The following is a 25,513-nucleotide window of genomic DNA, read 5'->3' as shown; positions in this document are numbered from 1 at the left end:
CATGAAATTTGTCAACTCTCGAACACCGTACATTTAGCTTCCTGGTAGAACCGCGCACGCGCACTATAGTTCTAGCTGTCAGTCTCAAGTGAGGGTAAGAAAACATTACGTTTTTGTGCTATAAAATTGTATTCTTATAGTCTGTAATTGCAAAGTGGTATGGATAGCGCGGTGGTATATTCCATGTTTGTTTATCTGCGGATAGTTATCAAGGAAGCATGATGTATTTGATATTTTCAGCAAGCTGCTTAGCCATGAGCTTACGTTAGCTAACCAGCTGACCTGGCGTTAGCAAGATAGCTAGTACCAAATCGATAGCAATCGTCCAATATCCCAGGTGACGGCTGCCTCAGTGACGAGGCTGACAGCACGAATAAGACTGGGAGATGACGAAACCACCCTCTTACTCTAGATAGCTCATACTGCTGAAATAACGGTGAACGTTAGTTTAGAGTGACAGGAAGCGAGCCAAAAAGATGTTGTAGGGTCCCTCGACACGCAGAATAATGGTAATTGTACACTTAAGTCTGCGTTAGTCGTATATTGAAAGACTAATGATGCCATGTATTGCTTTATTGTATTGGCAGGAGCAGTGAGATGGATAGTGGCGAGGCTCCTGCCCAGCGGCCAGTCACCCTGGACATCACAGTGGAGGATGTAACCAAGGAAACCCCAGCTCCAGCCCCTCCAGAGCTGGCCTCCAGCCTGCCCCCCTCCACAGACTGTGTCCTTCTCCAGGAAGACAGCATCGACCTGGGGGGAGAGTTTGTCACCCCCCAGGAGGACAGCAGTGCCACGCCCTCGGAGAGCCTGCTGGACAAGCTCAACGACCAGATGATGGAGAGTGTCATGATTTCTGACTCGCCTAACAACAGTGAAGAAGACGACGTGGCTCCCATTGACTCCTTGCTGGAGGGAGGAGAAGAGGAGGAGGATGCAGGAGAGGACTCAGCTGACAAGGAGGGAAAATCTGAAATTGGACAGAATGCAACTGAGATCAAAGTGTCAGTGGAGGGGCAGGAGAAGGAAAGTTCTGAGCAGGAGGAAGAGGAGGACGCAGAGGAGCGGAGAGACGCAAATGAGCAAATCACAGTCTCTATTTCAGCTGCACCTCAAGGCGACACACCGAGCCCATCTCATCTTGTAAGTGTGGAACCAGCGCCGCAGGGTGCCAAGGGGACTAGCCCTAAAGACGAGCCCGTGCCAGTGTGCACCATATTCAGCCAGGGCACCCAGCCTAAATCCCTGGTGCCCGACGGCTTCCAGCCCACCCTCATCAAGTCCCCCAGCTTCAGCATGGGGAGCGGCGGGGGACACGACGAGGCAGGGACCCCCAGCAAGCTGACCCCTCCCCTCGTGTGCCAGCCCAGCCCCAGCCTCAGCAAGTTCTTCACCGACAGCGGGCAGGTCAATCCGGCCTCCGACTTCTTCGATTCCTTCACCACCCCCTCCTCCTTCATCTCTGTTTCCAACCCCAACGCTGAGACTCCTCCCGCCCCCGGCCCCGGCCCCGCACCCATAGCCCCAACCCCTGAACGCCAGCTCTCCTCCACCTCCTCCTCCCTCTCCACCCCTGGAGGGCCTCTAGACTCCGGCGCTCCCACTCCCAGCTCCTTTTTTGGCCCCGCCCCCGCCGAAGCCACTCCCAAGGCCCAGCCTCCTCCGCCCCAATCGGCCCCAGCCCCGACCCGAGCCCCGGCACCCCAAGCGCCCCCTGCTGTGGCCTCGGCCCCGGCCGCTCAGCCGCAGCCCTTCAACCAGCTGCAGGCCGTTTTCTCGGGCAGCGATGACCCGTTCGCCACGGCGCTGAGCCTGAGCGAGGTGGATCGGCGCCACGATGCCTGGCTGCCGTCCGAAGAGACCAGGAAGGTGCTGATCTCTGTGGCCACCCAGCAGTACAGCCCAGTCTACATAGAGACCAACAGACTGACCATGCCCGGCCTCAAGTTCGACAACCTGCAGGTAGGACGAGCGCCTTGGCAGTAGAATGCTAACTGTGTGTCTTACAAAAAACCCTGTATCTACAGAAAGTCAGCCTTGTTGGAACAGAGTGCAATTTCTCCTGTCATTTACAATACAAAAGGATTTTGTGGCTGGATTTTTCAACTAATGCATGTGAATGCATGAGATTTGTGCTCTGTTAAGCCACAACACAATATTAGAAGTAGGGCTGGGCAATAATTCAATATTATCATTTATCGTCTTTCAGGAAAAATATATCTAGTGCTGAAACAATTAGCTTAGTCAATTGATCGATCGGTGTATCGAAGAAAATAAGAATACAATTTAAAAAAATATGATATTTAGTTAACGTCATACACACATGTGTTGTCTGAATAATGACAAAGAGCAAATATTTAAATTAATTACGATCTCTCACGAAATGAGATTTGAAACAAATTGGGGAATATTATTTGAAAATTACAGTTTTATCTTACTTTATTTATTTATTACAATGCAGTTCAATGCAATGACCAAATGCAATGAATATACATATATATTTTACATAGTAAATATCATTCAATACCGATATTGTTTACCATGATAATAATTTTGTCCATATTGCCTAGCGCTAATTAGAGGCCAGGGTCTCAACTACTGTTACATATTAGAAAGAGATGCAGATTCTGTTGTTTGTTCCTGCAGCACTCCACCAGTCAGAAGTATTGTAGTAACATGAGAGCTAATCCTCAGCTCAGCTGGCTTGGATGACAGTGAATTATAGGATACTGCTCGACCATTTGAACCATTAATTTGAACCATTATATTATTTAACTGACACAGTAAAACATAAAACCCCAAGTAGGATCAAATGTATATAATCCATCTGAATTAGGACAATTACATCCGAAGTGATTAACCCACTAATTTGTGCTTTTACCGGTCTGGTCACTACTGCAACATTACTGCAACATTACCCACTGCGTTGAAACTTGTCTTCAAACACACACACCCCCTTCCTGGCTCCCTGGTCCCACATCATGTGGTTTTCCTCATAAACATTCTCTGAGCACCCTCAGCACTAACATCTAGCCAGAATAACAACACTGATTAAACATCAATGTTGTTATTCAGCCGAAGGAATCTAGTGCGCGTCTACCTCCTAGCTCAGATTTTATTCATTATCTGAATGTGTTTGAATCTTTTGATTGAATAATATTGATGGCCTGAATAAAAATCAAGGTTTTTCCCTTCACCCTGGTGCTTTCGCCCGCTAAGAGCCGATTTCCAGCGAACCAATTAAACCCACTTGAAGGCTGGATCAAGGATAACACTTTTTTCTTTTGGAATCTGTTTTTGTTGGTTAGAACCCTGCTCACTTTATTGAGTTTGTTGTTTGGATGTTACATTGCAGGCCACAGTTTTCACCACTTGTCAGGCGAAACAATGTGTGATAATAATTCCTACTCACGCAGCCACTCATGGTGACAAACAGGATTGACCGTCATTGACCCCCATTCGTTCTGTGTAGCTCACCGGATAAGTCACAGCTGGTATGCACTTATGGTACTGTAAGGCACTGTGGATCAAAGTGTCCTTTCGCATTGTGCTGAATGGCCGTGTGTGTGTGTGTGTGTGTGTGTGTGTGTGTGTGTGTGTGTGTTGCTGCAGGGCGATGCTGTGAAAGACCTGATGGTGCGTTTCCTGGGAGAGCAGGCAGCCATGAAGCGACAGGTCCTCACCGCCAACTCTGTAGAGCAGTCCTTCGTAGGCCTCAAGCAGCTCATCGTAAGTCAGCCACTATACTTTTTGTGTGCATGTACTTCTTTTATGTTTGTGTATTTGAGTCTTAAGTCCACACAGTCCATCATCCACTGTAAAATGAAAATATTCCACATTAAAATAAAAAAGGAGTCGGTGCCATATGTTCTCCATAATTGGCATACTTGGCATGTGTTGACTTGGGATGACTTTTTTGTCTGTAGAGCTTTTTTTTTTTCTTTTTTTTCTTTTTTTCATCTCCAGTAAACTTTGAGCCCAATGCTCAGTTATCTTCATTTATTTTGCCTTTGCATCAGCATTCAGTGGAAATAGCTTCCAAGCATGTTTAAGTCATGTCAAACTCTACTTTTTATACACAAAGAAACTTGGTGTGCTTCACATAATCCCACAATACAAATGCATATCATATAGAGAAAATACACAGATGCATATATCACAGAGAGAGCCCTCCCCCCAGAAAGAGAGCACACACACATGCCCGCACACACACACACACACACACACACACACTCATATGCACTAGGCTAAAACTAAACGCTTTAGTGGAAAAAAATTTAAACCTGCTTTTAAAAGAGGTCACAGTTGGGTCACATCTCAACTCCTCTGGCAGGCTGTTTCAACAATTGGGAGCATAACAGCTATAAGCAGCTTCACCTGCTTCTGAGTTAATGACTTTTATTTCTTTGTGTGCGTGTACAGTACGGCAGGAGGCTTCTGAGGACGTTACCTTCCCCTCTTTAGTTAAATGACAAAACATTAGTAAGTTGCAACAACTTGACGGCCTGAGGTTTCTGTAAATCGGCTGACCTTTTGACAGCTGGCCTACTTAGTCAGAGAATCCGCCGAAACTGCTGGGTGGTCAGGCCGCAGCTGACTGAAAACACAGAATCATTCGTCTCCCATCTCTTCACATTACCTTGCTCTCCTGTTCCTCCGTCAAGCATAAAAATGTGTGTATCTGCTTTGTGACCGTGCGGTCTCACCTCATTCCCCTTCCCGCTGCCATCTATCTATCTACCTGTGCACCCCGCATCCTCCATCATAATATCTGACCCACAAATGACCCTGAGAGAGAGTTGTTATTTAAAACATATGCACCGGCAGCAGACGGTGTGATGGAGAGGGGAAAAGTGGAGAGGAGGAGGGAAGAGAGGAAGGGAGGGGAGGGGTGGGGAGATGGAGAGGTGGAGATCCACTCGGCTCACAAGTTCTTTTCTCCTGCTGTGCCCATGTATTATGCATGGGAGCGCTGTGCATATTTCAAGGGCCTTCTGGACTCGGTGTACACACACACACACACACACACACACACACTGAGGAAGAGGCTCTGCTGGAGCTGGACAGCAGTATACAGGGCCACACACACACACACACATACTTTCTCTTACACTACATAGTCCAGTTGACTGCAGGCTGAAAATACCACCTCGCGTGTGTGTGTGTGTGTGTGTGCATGGACGTGTGTCAGAGGACCATACGCTATCTGCCAATTGGTGTGGGTGGCTCCCTGGAGTGAGAGTCGAAGGAAAGGAGAGAGAGGTGGGGGGAGATGGCGAGCCAAAAAGGCAGGCCTTTTTGGCTCGCCAAAAAAAAAACCAAGGAAAGCAATGTTGTAGGAGAGAGAGATGGAGACAAGACAATCTTTGGCGCTGCTGTAACAATGGAGGAGTTTTCTTGCATGGGGAATGTGTGGCTGCTTAGTGCCAAAGTGAAAAAGCAAACAGGAACTGAAAAACACACTGGAATAAAAACATCACTTTCAATCATTTGACTTTTTGCGCATGCTAGCCATCCCACCATTAGAGGGCGCACATTAATAACACAAGTTGGTAATTCTCTAGTAGTAGTAGTAGTAGTAGTAGTAGTAGTAGTAGTAGTAGTAGACATACTCTCTTTGGCTGAATAGGTGAGATTTTGACTGTACTGTTTGCTTTACTATATAGCAATTGTTGCTAACTTGGTGACTTTGTCAACAGATGTAGCGACTTTTCTGACTTTATTTCTCAAAGGTGACTAGTGACAAATCTAGCTACTTTTTTGGGGTCATGGGGAAAAAATGTAAATGTGTTGAATCCCAAAGCATTTGGCAACACATTCAGGGTGTCTGCAGGTCCTAAGAAAGTTAAGTTAAAGTGTCTTGAATTTGATTACCTATACTCAAGACCTCAAAAGACCTTGAATAGTATTAAATGCAGTTTTTAAACCTTCAGTTTAGTTTTACAGGTCTTTAAAGATGCTGCAGTTCGTTGGTGCACTGCTCTTTTAGTGATATATCAGCCCAATCATGCAGACCCCATACTCTTATAGGACAAAATTTTTTTTTTTTTTTTTGTTGTGTTTTCATTTTCACATTCATTTCAGTGGTGAAATTGGTCTTATATTACATTCTAAATGACATTAAAAAGGTCTTGAAAAGTCTTAGGTTTGGCTTGATGAATGGTGCAGGGACCCTGAAATTGGTACGGCTCATGCCGCATATATGCAAATTAGTATATGATGTCATCCAGCGCTCACCACAGAGGCACTGCCAAAGCCCCTTTTTAAACCAGAAAAAAACCTGGGATGTCATACTTTATAGATCCCTGAAGGGAAATTCACTTCCCTCACCTCTCCTCCACAGGGAGGTCAGAGGTCAGGGTCCGCTACAGAGCAGCGTCCCTGGAGCTGGTAGGGATTCAGTGTCTTGTTCAAGGACACTTGAGCAGGGCAGATGATTGCCGACATGGGGGCTTGAACCCGGGTCCTCCGGTTGAAGGACGGCCTCTCAACTCGCTGCGTCACCATGCAGCCCCACAATGGCGCCGACAAATCTTAGTCGCTAATGAGGGGCTCGGTTCGGTCCTGATCGGAGCGCCCCCCCATGTGACGGCTTTGCTGATATCACTCACTAAGTCGCCCCCCTGAGGAATGGATCAGACACCATCTGCCTGCTTACTGCATTCAAATGACTTACTAACCAATAAATCAGGAAATTCCCTCTCAAACTTGTAGATCAAAGCTCTTTTAGGTGGTGTTGCTTGCTAGACAAGGGGGGGAGGTTAAAACTGAGAAAATGAAAGGGAGACACACACACACACACACACACACACACATACACACACAGAAGTGGAAATGTCAGTGGGCTTGTGGCCATCAGAACTCTAGCCTGCTGCTGCCAGTCGCCTTGGTGCTGGTCAATACATCTGATCGATCGCATAGAATATGAGACAAATGGCTGATCTCTTTCCTGATACACGTGTGCGTTTGTGTGTGTGTCGTCCTCCCTGTGTGTGCGTATGCATTTACATGTTGGGGGTTTACATGTATGTGTTTCACATGTTTTTGACACACTCCGTGCCACCATCTGTCTCTGTTGTCAGCTGCAGTTATCCTTTACGTATTCCTTTCGCTTGGATGTGTGTGTACTGAAGCTAGTGGTTACACTATAGAGCTTTATTCTACCGTGTGGCATTATTGTGTGTGTGTGTGTGTGTGTGTGTGTGTGTGTTGTGGAGCACTGCTGTGAGCTGGCAGAATGAGTCATGCTGCAGAGCCAGAGTGTGACTGCACCCACTGCCACCACACATTCCCTCTGTCTGTTCACACACACACACACACACACACACACACACACACGCACGCGCACAGAGTACACAAATACACATCCATGCATACTGCGTACACTCCACCACAAACACACACATACACACACACACCCTGTAGAAACTCCGAAGCACTGAAACACACAGAACAGAGTTTATACAGTGCAAACACGCACACTGTCCACATGCGCACAGAACAGAGTATATATACCGTACTCACATACACATAGAAGGGTTCTCTGTGAGGATGGGAGGAGGATGATAAGAGGAAAGGTGGAGGGACATGGGAAGCCAGCAACAGAGAGGAGGAAATAACACTTCAAAACACAAGAGGCTGCATTTCCTCTCTCTCTCTCTCTTCGTCTCCCTGTCTCTCTCTCACTCTCTCTCTCTCCCTTCATGGTTATCCGGTGTTTGGATATCCACCAGCGAGTGAGCATCATTCAATCTGTGTAGGAGAGCTGGCATTGCACACACACACGCACACACACACACACTTAAGATTTGTTATAGCACGTACTGTACATGTTGGTCAAGTACACTATTAGCTGAAATGTATCTGGAGAAATCTTCTGAATACATGTATGGGGGAACTGGTCATGTGACTGTGTGCATGCCCACAGTTCTCATGTGATGTTATATGATCAGAGCAATTTTGTCAACCAGTTTAGGGATTTCTTCTTCTTCTTCTTCTTCTCCTTCTCCTTCTCCTCCTTCTTCTTCTTTTAACTATTCCAATACAAGTGCCATCCACACATACAGACATTGAAATGGAATTTGAAGAAAGTGTTGAACATTTCTAAAAATTCAATATTGGATTCAATCTTTAGCAGTAGTATCTAAATGTTGGCTATGGTGACAGCACTACTGTGGGTTGAACGCCATCTGAACTGGGTTTGGGTGGGTGTCCCTGGCCTCCCCGCTCCTCCTGCCTTTGTTTTCCTGGTGACCTCTCTCTCCTCTGTCTCCTCTCCTGTCCCTGCAGTGGTGTGGTCAGCACTCGGGCCGGTCTCTGGCTCAGCACCACCCAGGGCCGGCCTCATCTGTCTCTCTCATTAGCCGCCGACCCCCCTCCTCTCTTCCTCTCTCTTTCTTTCCCTCCTCCTTCATCTCTATCTCTCTCTCCCTCCCCCATCTTTCTCTCCCTTCCCTCTGTGCTGCCCACCGGAGACTGTAACCTCTCTCTCCTCCCACAGTGTGATGCCGTCTGGGCTTGGGGCCAGGTTTGTAGCGTGTGTGTGTGTGTGTGTGTGTGTGTGTCTGTGTGTGTGCGTGCGTGTGTGTGAGAGAGACCCACCTTGGCTGGGTCAGACAGACAGACACACCCTCATAATCATCGCAACGACCTGGCCGCTGCGTCGCGCTTTGATATCATTGCCGTAACCTTTACTTGTCATTATCGTAACCTTTTTACATGGCTGTCATTTCCACCACCAGTTACAGTTGCGAGCCGAGGTCCGGGTAATGCACCGTCAGCTTTCGGAGCGGTGAAGGGCATGTCTGAGCCCAAGTGTTGGTCGTTTTCACCTTGCTCTGTTTGTGTAGGCAGCAGGCATGCTGTCCAAACCTACAGTAAAGGAGTAGGTCTAGGTGCTTAAAGATCACCGCCTCTTGGATTTGCATCACTAACCGTCCCAAATCGGTCAATGCCAACATTTGCTCTTGCGATACTGGGATAAGTTAGTGTGCTGGGTGTAAACAAGGCCTGATACAGAACTTCTTTCATAAACTGTCTTCAGCAGCACTCTCAGAGCTTGGGGGAAATGGGAAATGTTGTTATTGTTGACAACCATGGCATCAAAAGCTATCCAGTAGCCCACTAGTCAATCAGTGGTTGATATTACCCAGAGGAGCGTCACTCAGAACTTGGAAGTGGCATTGAACCATCTTAGGGAGTGTTATGTAGAGTTCTCTCACAGGCCATGAGCTAGTACAGCATCTTCTCGTAGTAAATTATGCAATTTTGTGTCTCGGTGTCTCTCAATGCCCAGCGGTTTCTATTTGAAGAGTCCAGTGATCGCCTGCGGGACACAAAATGGCCACTGTGTGAAGTTCTTATCAGCGTAGTAGCCAAGGAGGCCATCCTCCAGCTTGGGGGCAACATTTCTCTCTCTCGGTTCAAGTGTCTGTAGACACAAAGGAGCGACTACAGAGGCATCAAAGCAAAGTTAGCCACTGTTTCCACGACCAGCGTGCGCAGTTTGCATATCGCTAATGTTTGGGGGTTTTTTTCCCACCCCCTCTGTGTAATCCAAAATGCTGGGGCTTAATTGAAGTGGCACAGGAGCTCCCTGTGTTAACCAAAGGCGGGATGACAAAGTCTTTTTAAGTCTGATTTGCCTGGAGGCTTCGGGTCTCGCGAGAGAACCGGCAGTGGGCGTTCGTTTGTTCGCCAAGCTTTGTTATGCAGGTTTTTTTTTCTTAACTCACCAAAGGAAAGGCACACTGAACTTGCGATCTTCAACACAATTAAGAAGCCTCACCCCTTTTAAACTCGCGACGAGACTAATTATGTGTGTGTTTGTGTGTGTGTCTATGTGAGAGGGAGAGAGGGGGGAAGAGAGAGGACATGCGGAGAGAGTGTGTGCACATGTGTGTATGGCACGTCTGTGTCTGGGTGGGTGTGTTTATGTAGGAGTGTGTGTAAAACATTGTAATGCTATTGAAGTCAGGCTTGTTAATTACTATCGACTTTATCTTTTTCTGCTACACCCAAGGCATGCGCTGTCTTCAGATTCAAGACCTTTGTAGGTGGATGTCCATGATCAGACTGACTCTGGCTTACCTGTCATCTACCCACATCTTGGTCATTTGTCAAAGTGTAGGTGTACAGATTGCCTCTCACTGTGTCCCCTTGAAAAATGTCTCAGAAAATAGTTATTTTGGGCCGCCCCAGTGGATGAGTGGATTTGAGCGCTTACCTGGGGAACCGTCTAAGTACAGCGCTGTGGCCCTATGCTTTGTTGACAACCTGCCCCCTCTTCTTTCCTGTCTTTCTTTTTTCTTTCTTTTGTCTGTTTTCTCAGTTCTGCCAGGAACAAAGGTAGGTATACTGCCCACTGTCCTCAAAAAAGAGGCCAAAAAAACAAAGAAAATAGCCCTTCCCCACCATCTAGCTAGAGAATTAACAATCCCAACACACACTTTGCCAAGCCTCTATGCTCAATTCCTCATTTAATATCACTGGTAATAAATCACCATGGTAATGCCTCCTCATTTGATTTGGGGGGATCTGATTATGCCTTATTGCAGAGTCATTTGAGCCGAGCTAAATTATTAATCACCATCCCATATATCAGCCAATTGTTTTTCTTTTTTCTCTCCTCCCACCACCTCCTTGGTGTTAATTGAAATCATTCAAACCTGGGTAACGAGAGGGTGGTTTGTATGCCAAGGTAGCACTCAAGGCAAGCTATCATAAAACTCACTCGTTTCTCATTGAACATCTGGACTTTTTTTCTACCGTATAAATTTTGGGTATATTTGCATAAAGTCTGAAAAACCAGGAAAATAAGCTTCATAATAATAAGCCCGTCATAACTGAAATGTCTGTTTTGCTGCAATTTGAGCAAACATTACAAATGTTACAAAAAAAAAATTACAGTCTCAAAGGACATGTAAAACAAGTTTAGCTGTCACATACTGTCAGCCCTGGTTTGAAAAGCTCAGACAATAAATGAGAGAAAATGTATCTTAAACCCAGTTAATGGAATGGGAAAAAGCCTGTAGTTGGGCAGTGGTCTTTCAACAGGGGGTGCCATGCTGAACCTTTAAAGTAGACCTGGTGCAATTCAACCCATAGAATAGACCATATGGTTGGTGTAGGAAGAGTGGTCGGCATAATGTAGGCTTACAACTGGAGACAAGTCTTTGAGACGCACACAATACGTTTTTCAGCAGAGGGTTCAGCTCAGGTTCAGCCATTTGAGACGGCCTTGGAGCAGAGAGAGGCTCTTCATTGCCTTGCTCAAGGACGCTCGAACCGCAGTCTGATGCCGGCTTTCATGGAGACTAAACCTGTGACCTTCCAGTCACAGAAGCTCGCCTCTCTAACCACAAAGCCTGCCTGCAGCCTACTCGAATCACGTCTCGCATTTTATGTCTGTGATGTTTACGTACCATAATGGAATGGTGTGGTTCAGGATTTTAAATTATAGGCCAGTGTAAGATAATATCGAACCGTAAAGCTATGCATAGCAGCGATACTGCATCGTTACATAAGGCCTGAGCTGAAGTTCGGTTGTACAGCTCTGTGGGTTTTCTTTTTTTTTTTTCACCGGTTTGGCTCCTTGCAGTGCCTCACTGCAGCTCCCTTGGCCCTCCGCTCTCTTCTCCTCATCTCCTCCTCTTCTCTCTGCTCCCCACTGATTCTTTTTTTCTCCATCCAACTCTCTTGGCCTAGAGTTTGTTTTTTTCCTTCCATCCACTATGCCCAACTCTGTCCTCTGCACTCATTCACTACTTGTGGGCCAGATTTCTCCCATCTCCCATATCCTGCTTATCCACTGTTGAAACCCCTTATCCATCTGTGCCCTATCCTATCTCGGTGTGTGTGTGTGTGTGTGTAGGAATGCAGCTACTGTACACCACTGCTGGCTCGCTGTGCTCTCATTTCCCCTGCTCTCCCCACATCCCATCCCGTCACACACACACACACACACACACACACACACACACACACACACACACACACACACACACACACACACACACACACACACACACCTGTCTTCTAATACCCGGTGGCAGGGCAGTGGTGTACTGTAGCGTACTGTAGGTTGTGTGTGTGTCTGTGTGTGTGTCTGTGTGTGTGTGTGTGTGTGTGAGTGGCTGCAGCTGCTTTTGGCCATCCAGGCTGCCTCCTCGTTTTAGGCTTCATTTCCCCCCCTAATGAAGATTCAGAGGCAGCGCAGCTACTGGCACAGGACTGGAGAGGAGAGGAGAGGAGGGAGGGGGGAAGGAGAGATAGAGGAGGTTGAGATGAAGGAGAGAGGGAGGGGAGATGGAGGGAGGAAGTAATGACAGAGGGGAAGCGGAGAGGCAGATATCAGAGTCGGAAGGAGAAGAAAGCAGGGAGGGGAAAGAGAAAACGGGGAGAGAGGAGGGGAGAGGAAATGAGGGAGCAGAAGAGGGAACGTGGAGATGGAGGGAGGGGAGAGCGTGGGAGAATCCTGGGGAGAGAGAGAGAAAGGAGGGGGGGAGATGAGGAGGGGGCGGGCAAAGAGGAAAGGAAGGAAGAGGGGAAGGAAAGGGGGTGAATGAGGAAGAGAGTGAGAGAGAAACAGGCGATGAGCATCGTGATAGAGAAAGATGACTAGAAAGAGAGTAGCCCTCTCTCTCTCTTTCGCTCCCTCCCTCTCTCGCTCCCTCTCTCGCCTAATTAGCTCCCTGGCTATGATGAATGGCACAGCACTTAGGACCCAATCGGCGAGCCGACCTTGTCATGTGTGTTGATGGGGTGGGGTGACTCTACACCCCCCTCCCACCTCTGTCCCCCTCGTACCTATTGTACCACCTCCTGTGGAAGCAGATGCTGCTAATATCTAGGCGTGTGTCCGTGTGTGTGTGTGTGTGTGTGTGTGTCTCGCTCGTCCATTCGCGTTTGTGTGCGTGGGCACTTTGTCCTCCAGCCTGAATGCCTGGCTGTTATACACACCAGTATACACGCTCTCAAATGCACATTCACATTCACACACACACACACACACACACACACCTGCCTCATGTGTAACATCCTTTGTTTCACAGGCTTAGACAGCTCATTATTACCTGCTCGGAGTTGACACCGTAATGTATGTTGCTCAGTATAGAGAAGGCACATCCCCTTATTTTGCATCTAAGCTGTCTGTTAATATTTGCATCACAATGTCTGTGCCATTATCTAAATTCAAGGCCTTATAATGTAGGATCCGACCTTGCTTTTGATTCTTAAATACTCTTTCAGAGGTCTTAAAAATGTTGCTTTTTCTCAGTGCAATACTTTTCTAGTGAGAAATTTCCCTGGTTGCGTACACTTTTATACAGGTTTTACTCTTCAGTCTTTTTCTGGGGTTGAAACTGTCCTTAAATTTGATTCAAATTGCCATTAAAAAGATCTTTAAAAGGTCTTAACTTTAAGCTGTAGAAACCTGTAGTGACCCGGCGAGAGCACATGAGACTAGCATTCTGCAGAAAGTGTTCCTCATCAAACAGAAATTTTAGTTCAATACATTCTGAATCCTTGAGGCTGTTTTTAATCTCTAACAAGACAAATCGGGTTCAACCAATTGAAAGTCCTTGAACCACATTCATGTATTTTCGCCCCAGGTCTGCTTTCAAGTTTGTCTTTCTTGTTGTTTTTTTTGTAGATCAGTCATAAAACTGTGTGTATAGGCTGTATCATTTTGTATTTTGTGGAGTGGCCTGTGTGCACACAGATGCCCTAAAATATTGTTTAATTGTGGGGTTTTTTCTTACATTGTTCTCTCTTCCTCCCTCCAGAGCAGTAAGAATTGGCGGGCTGCGGTGGATCTGACAGGCCGGCTGCTGACAGCCCACGGCCAGGGATACGGCAAGAGCGGCCAGCTAACCTCCCACACCACCGACTCACTGCAGGTAGGACACCAATGGCTATCCACATATCCATACATCCTTCTATCTATCTGTCCATCTCTCTCTCTCTCTCCATCTTTCTGTATAGTGTGTGTGTGTGAGACACAAAGAGAGAGAGAGAGAGAGAGAGAGAGAGAGAGAGTTGAAGCCAAGGGATGCCTGCATACATTAGAGTCAAAAGGAAGCGAGCGAGCTGACACACACACACACACACACACACACACACACACACACACACACACACACACACACACACACACACACACACACACACACACACACACACACACACACACACACACACACACACATTCTCTAGATGACAGGCAGAGGGCAGTACTACCCAGGGAGAGCAACAGCTGTGACCAGAGGAGATTGGAAGATACGCATGATCTCTCTGTCTGTCTCTCTCTCTCTCTCTATCTCTATGTATTAGGGCTGTTAAACTTTTTGTTATATATTGCTTTTGTACTTTACTTTTACTTGTACTTGTGTAGTGTTACATGCACTAACAAAAGTGTGTGTGTGTGTGTGTGTGTGTGTGTGCGTGTGTTTTCCAGCTGTGGTTTGTGCGGCTGGCCCTGCTGACCAAGCTAAACCTCTTCCAAAATGCTGAGCTGGAGATAGAGCCCTTTGGCAACCTGGACCAACCAGACCTCTACTACGAATACTATCCTGCTGTTTACCCCGGGAGGAGAGGTACGCACACACACTCAACTTGTAGTAACACTACCACATCCTCCAACCTTCAGGGTCCACACTATTGACCTTACAGTTGAGGTCGAAAGTTTACATACACTTGTAAGGGGCATGTATGGCATGGCAGTTGGGGGATTTCAATGAATTCTGCAACTGTTCTTTTTCTGTGACAGAATGATTGGGAAACACAAGTTTGGTTTCTTTCATTTGTTGTGGGTCTTCTGAAAATATGACAAAATCTGATCGGTTAAAAATATACATACAGCAACCTATATTATAAATTTGGTGGCGTAGAAAGTTCTAAAATGTCATTTTACTTCATGAGATTGCCTCTTAACTTGTTAGTGATTGTGATTGACTACAGCTGGTAACTTCTTTGTTCCTGTATAAACAGGGCTTGTTTGACTGCACACATTAGACTGAGCCACAAACATCACAATGGGAAAGTCCAAAGAGTTCAGTAGCCTACAGATCTGAGAAAGCGCATAATAGATTTACACAAGTCAGGAATGTCACTTGGGGCCATCTCAAAGCAACTTCAGGTCCCAAGATCATCAGTGCAAACAATTGTTCATAAGTACAAAGTACTGGGTCTCTTTGCCATGGTCTGGAAGAAAACCCAAACTGTCACCCTCTGCTGAGAGAAAATTGGTCCGGATGGTCAGATGTAATCCAAGAATCACCAAAAAACAGGTCTGCCATGATTTAGAAGCTGCTGGAACACAGGTGTCACTGTGCACAGTCAAGCGAGTTCTACATCGCCATGGGCTGAGAGGCTACTGTGCAAGACAGAAGCCCCTGCTCCAAAATCAGCACCTTAAAGCTCAAGTTTGTTGCTGATCACATGGACAAACAAAAAACCTTCTGGAGGAGAGTTTTGTGGTCAGATGAAACAAAGATTGAGTTATGCAGAAATAATTGAAATCCCAATACTGCCATAATATACATGTCCCTTACAAGTGTATGTAAACTTTTGACCTCAACTGTATATAGCAGTGTAACAGGGATGTAGAACAACTTTTTGCTTTTGTATTTTAACTTCCTGTGAGTGTGCAACACTGTACAAATGGATAATACCCTGTGAGGTCAGTCAATTTTAAATGCAAAAAACATCAGCCTCTTCCTTCAGATTTCTACACGAATTTATTTTGTAGCAACAATATTGGTCTAGCAAAGCAGTTTTATGTTTATAGATGCAGTATTTATTTGGTTTTGGAACGCCCACAGACAGAGAAAGAAAGACAAAGCCTCTTTGCCATAACATGAAGCAACTGCAAGGCAAAACAACAAAGCAGCAAAGTGAGTGCAGCTTCATAGCAGCTTCATCAAGTTTCATAGTAGTAAGTTTTAAGCTATATCCCCCTTTTATCATCAAAATCTTTGTTTCACATGGGGCACACTCCACTCCACTTTCTTAATACATTCCAGTGTTGAAATTGTCAGTTACCTATGTTTATTTATCCCTCATTTGCTCAATTGTTATTTATATTCTATTTTTCTTTGCTGTTTCCTTTTAATATTTGCTGCTCCAACGACCCAATTTCCCCACAGGGATCTTTTAAAATGTCATCTTATCTTATTCAGTTCATCTTAGTTACAGTTGCTGCAGTAACTTGCCCAGCTGGTACTCTAGCACATTAAATAAGCAAGTTAGCACTGTAGCTACAGTATATCCAATATTTAGCTCTGCAATGCTGCTAGTTGTTAGCTATAATAATGCTAGCCAGCTAACTGCTGTACAGTATCCCAAAACTAATAGAAATGGCCAAAGCAAGTAATTTTATGTTAGTATTAGTTGCTAAGTTGTTTTGGCCATCTAGGACACAATAACTAGCCAGTATCAAAACATTGGCTAGTAAGAGGAGTGAAAAGTTCAAATCAGTTACAATCAGTATGGATCATGGGGATTTGTATTTAGATGTTCCTGCTATATTAATTCACGCATCATTTCACATCTATGTCAAAAGAACATAGATGTTATATTAATTCCAGAGGAAAGATGGCATAAAGATTGAATTGTATTCATGAATGTGCAGTAAGGCTGATATGAAGCTCTTATCTGGGAGTTTTGAATGTGTTATTAGCCTGGCTTCCAAAAAGGTTTTACATTTTACCTACATTTTCCGTATACACAAGCACACCGCCGCACACAGCTGTCCTATTAAATATTCAAAGGAAAGTTTCTGCCACCTCAGGAGCTTGATATTAGACAGTATCGTCGAGAAGCTCCAACAACTCTACTTGTCTCCAGCAGTTCTTTGGTTTTGTTTTTCCTCTTTTTACAATGCATGAATTGCTCTCTAATGTATTCCCATTACTTTGGATCTGCTTCGCCCCTCGGGCTACCACAGTGAAGGCAGTAGCAGAGACACAGCTGCACACATACACACGCGCACACACAAAAACACACACACACTTGAAGCTACACCGCGCAGCCTTCTAAAGCGAGCACCGATTGAATTTCCATTGCTCAATATTAAATGCTTTGTGCCCTCCTAGGTGCTCGCAGACAAACTGGCACGAGTTTCGTAGCCTGGCATCAGAAGTCTCCGGCCCAACGCGCCCATCGACTATCTATTATCCATGATCGCACGCCTTAAGAGAGGGCTGCCCACGTATCGCCCTCCAAAGAATTAGGATTGACTGAGTGCTTGAAAAGGAATCAATGTTTGTCAGTTATTAATTTGTTTGCCAAGTGAAAAGTTGAGGCTTAAAAAGCAACTTCTATTCAGAAATGCACTCACTCGACAAGTGGGCTTTTGGCCCTTCTCACATGTCCTTTTTTGTATCTTCCTGCTTTACTTTCAGTTTTAGCGCCTTTCATGTATGAATCAATAAATTAAACTAGGAAGAGATGCATCCATATCCTCGCAGGTTAAGTAACGTGGACTCGTGGTCAAACACTAGGCTCGTGCTTTGATAGCGTCCCGGCTCCTTTGAAAAGGGGCCCCTGCTTATTATTCCCAGCCGGATGAAAGAGGATCAACGTCTGCCCTTGTGCTGCGCACAACCTCAGAGTCGACTGGTTTAATGTCGGCCAGACAGACAGACAGGCAAGCAGAATGAATAAATATGCAGAGACGGACAGACAGGCAGGCAGAGAGAGCAGGGTGGCTGCAGGTCCTGAAACAGACTTGAAATGTCTCAAATTATGTTAAAATCAGTTTGAGAGGTCTTAATTTTTTTTAGGTGAGAAACTGGCCCAGTCACACAGACCTATATTGATAGGTCTACAGGTTTTTTCATTTTCAGTTGCAAAATGGGTCTTATAATGCCAGTTAGAATGACATTTTTTTTAGGTTCGGTTTTTAAATGGCTTGATTTTAAGTTGATGAAACTTTCCAATACCCTGAGAGACTGAAGAATTAAGTTTAGAAATAGATGGCCAGGTCAGCAGGAAGACGAGAAATATGGACATGGGCTGAGAGACAACCAGGTGGGGTTGGGGAAAACGGGAGAGAATAGATAGAAATAGAAAGTAATGTCTATGCTGAAGATGGGTGGGTAGAAGGGGCATACAGATAGACAGAGAGATAGGTATAGAGAAAGATAGACGGACAGAAGCACAAAGCAGCAGCCAAGATGGTCCAGCTAGCTGAGCTACGGATCTGATGACAATATCAAAGAGACCCTGATCAAAGCCTGGGGACTCACCTGGATATAGGCTCTTCCTTGGGGATGTGTGTGTGTATATATATGTGTGTGTGTGTGTGAGAGAGAGAGAGAGAGAGAGAGAGAGAGAGGGGGATGAGGCAGAGGAATGAGTGATGGAGCTGTGTAGCACAGAGAGAGATGAGAGGGTTTAATAAGCAGCCATACGTAGCTCAATGCCATCTGTAGGTTCTTGCCTCCAGGGCTGTGTGCAGTCTGTGTGTGGGTGGATGGGTTTATATTCTCATCTCTGTCTGTCTCTCTCCCTCTCTCTCCCCCCGCTCTCTTTTTTTCTCTCTCTCTTGCTATATCCTCCCCAACCCACCCTCTTTCTTATTCTCCCTTTTCCTCTCCCTCACCCATCTCCTCCCTCTGTCTCTCGTTTTCCTCTCCGATCCATCCCCCCCCCCCCGCTTCCTTCATCTACCCCCGTTCTCCTCCCTCCCTCCCTCTATTCCTTCCATCCCTCCATTCCTCCCTACTAGGCTCCATGGTACCATTCTCCATGCGGCTGCTGCACGCCGAGCTTCCCCAGTACCTGGCCAAGCCCCAGGAGGCTCTGGACCGCCTGCACAGCCTCAAAACCGTCTGTCATGCTGTCAGTACACACACACACACACACATACTCTGAATGAACATACAGATATGCACACATGAACACACTCAACAGAAAACCACATGCCTGCCAGCACATTAGGCATACAGATCCTTATGCCCACCAGTCATATATGGATGAATACTTGGTTGTTGGGTATGTGTATTCTCATAGAGATATCTTTCTTTCTCTCTCTCACATACACTACCAGTCAAAAGTGTTTTACATTTTAGAATAGTAAAGACATCAAAACTATGAAATAACACAACTGGAATTATGCAGTAACCAAAAAAGTGTCAAAACTGTCTTATATTTTAGATCCTTTAAAGTTTTTGCCTTGATGGAAAGGCAAAGGCTTTGAAAAGAAATTTATACATATGCTTCAACTTCACTACTTATATTTGTTTAAAAAACTATTTTCAAGCATAAGCCTTTAGATCAAAATGGCTTTAAGTTAATAAAAAACATAGTACATTCAATCAGGTGCTGCTAGTGAAATGGTTCACCCCCCTGAATTTTCACATTTTCGTCTGTTCGTTAAACAGATTCTAGACAACTTGGAGCAGGGCTTGGCTGAGGACGGTAGCATGATCACCCAGACACAGGAGAACAGACAAGGTAAGTGCACACACACACACACAGACACACACACACACACACGCCCACACCCATACACACAAACGTGACTACAGACCTGGCCCCAGTCCCAGACTGCATCACACTGTGGGAGGAGAGTGAGGTCATGGGCCCCAGTGGATAACACACACACACACACACACACACACACACACAAAAGCACTGAAGCAAAGGCACACCTGGTGCAGGACTGCAGCATACCTTGGGCAGGCACACATACACACAGATACACACACACTCAGAGGCACAAACACACCGATGCGGTGCTCTAAAAGTGTTTAGCACCTCACTGCCTCCGTACTTGTGCTGAATATCAAACGGTCCCTCCAGCCCTTCACGCCAAGCAGATCAATACAGATCAATCCTATCCAATCCACTCAGATCTGCAAGTGTTGTGGGGAAATAGGCATGCGCCTTAATCTGAAATTCACCAGGTTTTACTTAGACACTCGCAGTCCTTCACCCAACTTGACTGGACTCAAATTGACCTCGCTTCTCTTCTCTTCTCTTCTCTTCTCTTCTCTTCTCTTCTCTTCTCTTCTCTTCTCTTCTCTATCCTCTCATATCCTCTCCTCCTCCAAAGTTCAGAGCAGATGCCAAACTTCCTCAGCGCAGGGATAGATCTTAATGCGGTGTTCCACGGTGATACGCAGCGCTCATGTCCGCTCATTTCGAGTCAGAACTTTTTCAAAGGCTGCATGTTGGTTCCAAAATGTTGCAGAGGGACTAGAGGCCATTTAAGCAGCTGATTCGGGGCGGTGAGCAAGAAATCAATTGCTGAAGCCGAGCTAAGCGTACCAAAAAGCTCGCTGTAATTGGGTAAATTGGCAGGGTGATGTGTGTATGAATCTGCGGTGTGTGTGTGTGTGTGTTGGGTTTCGTACGTGTGAGGGTGTGCCAATTCTGCCAGTTTCGCTCCTCTTCTAAAAGCAATGTAATAGCTGTGCCCTCTGTCTCTGTCTCCCCTCTCTCTCTCGCTCTCTCTCTCGCGCTCTCTCTCTCTCCCTCTCTCTGCCCACGCAGACAGTCAAGTCAATAACACAGAGCCTTGCCTTCACACATCAGACCCCTACTGAGTGATTAGCTCTTCTTCCCAACACACACACACGCACACACACACACAGAGACACACGTGTGCAGTGATGAATACTAATAGGCCTGCACACTAGCTTCTTCCACAGGGCGCACTCTGTCTGAGAGAAAGAGGAAAGCGTAGTGTGCCGCAGTGTCTCCTCACCTCCTCTCCTTAAAATAAACCCCGGTGTGGAGGAGGGAGGGAGGGAGGAGAGGGGAGGTGCGATGGGGGGAAGGGAGTGGAGGGATGGATGGAGGGATGAAGTGATGGATGGAGGACTGGGAGAAAGGGTGCAGTCACAGGAGGCGGAGCGATAGATATGAACGTGTTAATCCGCTTCTCCTGATATTGTGTAATATCGTTGTCAACCCTGTCTGTCGTTTTTTGTCCCCGTGTGTTTACAGCGTCCCTGCAGCTGTGGAGGTCTCGTCTCAGCCGGGTCATGTACTCCATGGCCAACTGTCTGCTGCTGATGAAGGTAGGCGTGTGTGTGTGTGTGTGTGTGTGTGCGTGTGTGACTGTTGGTGCGCGTGGCTCGAGCGAGTGTGTCTGCATGCGTCGTTGCATCTTTGTGTGTGTGTGTGTGTGTGTGTGACTCTCAGAGATCTCTGATGCCAGGCTGGTGGAGGATTCACAGTGAAATCCCCACAGACTGACCACTAATTGGATTCTTGGTCAGTGAGAGAGAGAGAGGGAGAGGGAGAGAGAGGGAGGATGGGGTGTGGATTTGGGCCAGACTATAGAGAGAACCGCAGTGCCATCTACTGGTGACAGTCTGGATTTATACATGCACATGCACACACACACACACGCAAATACACACATTCTGTATGCTGTACCAGCCCTGATATATACTCTCTGCAATCCACATCTCCACATGTAGCCTAAATAAGCATCATCTCTTACCAAGCTCACGCAGATACACACCCTCACTGACACACACACACTGACCTCTCTCCCATGCCCCACTCAGCAGTCCAGTCACCATGTGAGCAATGTGTAGCAGGGCAGCTTGGAGGTGGGACGAGGGTCACATCGCCCCGCTAATACTCCATATGCTTGATTAATGCTCACTTTCTCTCTCTCTCTCTCTCTTTACGCTACAACTCCTACTCTGCTTTACCTCCCTCGCCCCTCCATCTCTCTCTACCTCCTCCTCCCCCTTACCTGTTCCACAATATATCTCCAAGTTTCCCGCTTTACCTCATTTGCCTTCTGCCTCTCTTAACTTCTACCTTTACCTCTCTTGCCCCCTATCGTTCACTCTCATATCCCTCTTTAATCTGTTTACCTCTTTAATCTCTCACTCACTCTCTCTTTCTCTCTCCCCAGGACTATGTTCTGGCCGTCGAGACCTATCACTCCATCATCCAGTACGAACCCCAGCAGAGAGTGCAGCTGCTCAGCGGAATAGGACGCATCTTCCTGCAGGTACACACACACACACACACACACACACACACACACACACTTTCCCATGCTGCTAAACTCTCTAGTAATTTATATTTACTGTATTTCTATAAAGAGCAAAATCACACAAGCCTCTTATTATGCTTGTACGAATTACATCATTAGTGATACAAAGAATTACATATATTTAAAGCATATTATTATGTTATATTATCCTCAATGTTTTGATGTTGTAATTATTTTATCTGTATAACTCTCAATTTGTTGGGTTTTCACACCTATTCTTCGCTGCTGCAGTGACTCATTTTCCCCACAGGGATCATTAAAGTTTCATCTAATCGAATCTAGCCTAATCTAATCGTGCTTCTCCCGTTTAAAATTATACACACACACCTTTACACGCACACACACACACACACAGCACACAGCGGTTAAAGTGTTGCTGTTGTTCCCGGACAGATCGGCGACATTAAAACAGCAGAGAGGTACTTCCAGGACGTGGAGAAAGCCTGCCAGGCCGAGGGGAGCCAGCCCGGTCACACCACATACGTGCTGATGAACAGGTGTGTGTGTGTGTGTGTGTGTGTGTGTGTGTGTGTGTGTGTGTCCATCTGTGCTGTGCATTTAGCGCCTCCATAAAGTGTGTAGGCTTGTTCTTCAGGTTTATTATTTTTCGCACCACGTTAGCGGTGGTTCCTCCGGGGCCTTTTGCCAGGTCGGCGCTTCCTCCCGGCGTGTGATTTAGCACAGGAGGTCACACCTCTGTATCCCCGGCCTGCAGGGATGAGGAGCAGCAAGACCTGCGTTCATGCTCACTTCAGACAGGCAGCTGATTGACTTGATCATAGTCATGTTATAATTAGCATTTTTACACTGTATTTTTGTTTGTTTTAGTTAGAAAGCAGCTTGCGTGTAAAACCCAAGAGAAATTGATTATTATGGCTATTATTGTACTTATCAAAACAGAGTTACAAAGTGGTTTACAAGATAAAAATGGGAGCAATAAAAAAAAATGAGCAATACATAAAGAAGAAAAAGCGATGAAATACAAAAGGGCAAGAATAATGAAAATGAGAACAAAAACAGAATACAGACCATAGTTACAGTAGTGTTTAAAGGAGGGCACTTTTAGTAGTAGTAGTAGTAGTAGTGTGTGTACGTGTATTTATGTTAGTTTGTACTGTCTGTGTGTTCCAGGGCCTTCGTCTACCTCAGTCAGAACAACTACGCCGAAGCACACACGTCCTTCGCCGAGGTCTTGAAAATTGACCCGAAAAACCCGGTGGTGAGTGCCACCACATCCACTGTGACACACCTTCACTCATGCCATTTACTCTGCAGCAGGGTTAAAAGATAAAGACCTTAAGTCCTGCTATTGGTAAGCTCTGCTCATGGTTAGCTTGTGGAAAACGTGAGCTGATCACAACCTAGAACTTCCACAAAAGAGAACCGGATCTCTGTCCTGTATTGTATCTGTCCTGAATTAAATTATCAGAATTTAAGGCCTTAAAAAGTATTAAAATATCTTAAATATTATTATTAGTCCATAACTTTTGAACCATAGCGTGTAGAATCAAAATTATTTTTTCCTTGGGTCATTACACATCTAAACATATAGGCCACTCCCATTTCCACCTAACTAGATTTTCCACCATTTTGAATTTTTTCCAAAACTGTTTTTTCGCTACTCCTCCTACATATTTTGTCCAATCTTCACCAAATTTGATATACAGCACATCTGGACTGTCCTGCATAAATGTGCCGATTTGTTTTTTGATATTCCGTACCATTCTGATGTTATTGGCTTCCAAATTTTGGTCAAATGTTGTGGGCGGGGCCTATGTTTTCAAAAATTGGTATAACTCATGAACGCATTATGCTATCCCATCCAAATTTGGTACAATTGTGAATGTATCATGTCTCAGCCAACCTCTAAAATATGGTGTCATTTCGCCAATTGGGGGCGCTACAGCAACCGGTTACATTTTAAATGATCGTAACTCGGTGACTGTAAATTTTGGAAACACAATTCTTTTTTCCTTGGATTCTCTTTGTTCCCTAGCACCCTAGCAACCACTAGTGACACCCTAGCAACCACCTAGCAAAAGCCTAGCAATCAAGTGAGATTCTTTACGCAGTACAGTTGTACAGTAAGGCAAACTAAATAAGGCAAATGCTATGAAGTGTCGTTTCACCAAAAGGTATGAATGGGACCAGCAGTGGTGTTGGTTTGATTGTCTTATGTCGTATTGCGTTACATGCACTTCAAGGTGGTGACAGTCCGATTGATCCACATGTATGTCCACTCCAGGCCAACAACAACGCGGCGGTGTGCCTGCTCTACCTGGGCCGGCTGAAGGAGTCCCTGGGCCAGCTGGAGGGCCTGGTGCAGCAGGACCCGGCGCTCTACCTCCACGAGAGCGTCCTCTTCAACCTGACCACCATGTACGAGCTGGAGTCGTCCCGCAGCACCCAGAAAAAGCAGGCGCTGCTGGAGGCCGTGGCCTGCCGGGAGGGGGACAGCTTCAACACGCAGTGCCTCAAACTGGTCTAGCAGGCAAGAGGACTGACGGGAAAAGAACTGCGAGAAAGCTAAGCAATGCTAAAGAATAAGTAACAACACGCACACTACTGCGCTTCCCCTCCTTGTTACAGGGAGTAAGACCCCCAACAGTAGAATCCACAGAGGAAAAGAAAGATGTAGAGATGGAGGAGTGTAATGCGAGAATGGGGGATGTTTTAGTGCCAGGCTTGGTTTCCCCAAAGCATGTTGATAGTCAATCCATCAACAGAGGTTTTCCTCGTTACAATATGATTTTGGGAAACCAAGCCCAGGCACGAATTTCTCTTCATGTCGATCTACAAATTCGATCTACATTACTTATGTTAATTACTGGTAAAATGTCATGAAAGAAATAACAGTCACACCACTACAGAGGAATCACAAAATCAAGTAAGCATAAGGTTGGAAGAGATTTCCACCCACCTATGTTGCACTACAGACTTGTAGTGGTTGAATTTTGATTGAGTTGCGGGTTAATAAGGTGAGACTTAGCGTGACTGAATGGGCATTATCCTGAACTCCAACTCACTGTTCTAATGTTCTGCAACATTCACTTTAAGACTTGTGATCTCCTTCAGAGGCCCTGTTATAACACTTCTTCCTCCCTTGCTCTGAGCAGTCATTATTACTGGATTAACCCGAGGCAGACCACTCATTTTCACTATCCATGTTATGTTAGATCTTTGATTACCTCATACAGGAAGAGAAGAAAGCCTCGGAGCGTACCGTATCCACTAAACAAAAGGAATGTAAAATATTAGCAGTCCAAAATTGTACATATCGAAGTAGGGAAATTATTGTAAAAAAATTATTGTATCAAAATGATTTCCTCATTAAATCTTTTATTGGTTTATCCTATTGGATCTATGTAATTATCACTGTTTACAAGTTGTGTTGATCATAATTCATTTAATCTTACTATGTTGTTCTGGATATGAAAAAAAAAGCAATTTTGTTTTATCCTAAATAAAACTGTTATTTTAAATCAA

General features: G+C 45.6%; 1 protein-coding gene across 1 annotated transcript; it reads left to right on the top strand.

Moving 5' to 3' along the window:
• Positions 1 to 57: 57 nt before the first annotated feature.
• trappc12 (trafficking protein particle complex subunit 12) lies at positions 58 to 25,513 on the top strand. The gene is made up of 12 exons (XM_071513795.1): positions 58 to 94; positions 588 to 1,962; positions 3,613 to 3,729; positions 13,785 to 13,898; positions 14,456 to 14,594; positions 18,731 to 18,843; positions 19,386 to 19,458; positions 20,956 to 21,029; positions 21,884 to 21,982; positions 22,421 to 22,524; positions 23,159 to 23,246; positions 24,273 to 25,513. The coding sequence occupies exons 2-12, from the start codon at positions 598 to 600 to the stop codon at positions 24,513 to 24,515; spliced, it is 2,529 nt and encodes an 842-aa protein (XP_071369896.1). The 5' UTR covers positions 58 to 94; positions 588 to 597; the 3' UTR covers positions 24,516 to 25,513.

This window comes from Centroberyx affinis, unplaced genomic scaffold, assembly GCF_046629955.1.
Source record: "Centroberyx affinis isolate AG114_WGS23_722 - 3 ecotype Tasmania unplaced genomic scaffold, CSIRO-AGI_Caff_v1 ptg007520l_1, whole genome shotgun sequence".
Taxonomy (NCBI): domain Eukaryota; kingdom Metazoa; phylum Chordata; class Actinopteri; order Beryciformes; family Berycidae; genus Centroberyx; species Centroberyx affinis.
This window is presented reverse-complemented; position numbering and strand designations above follow the sequence as displayed.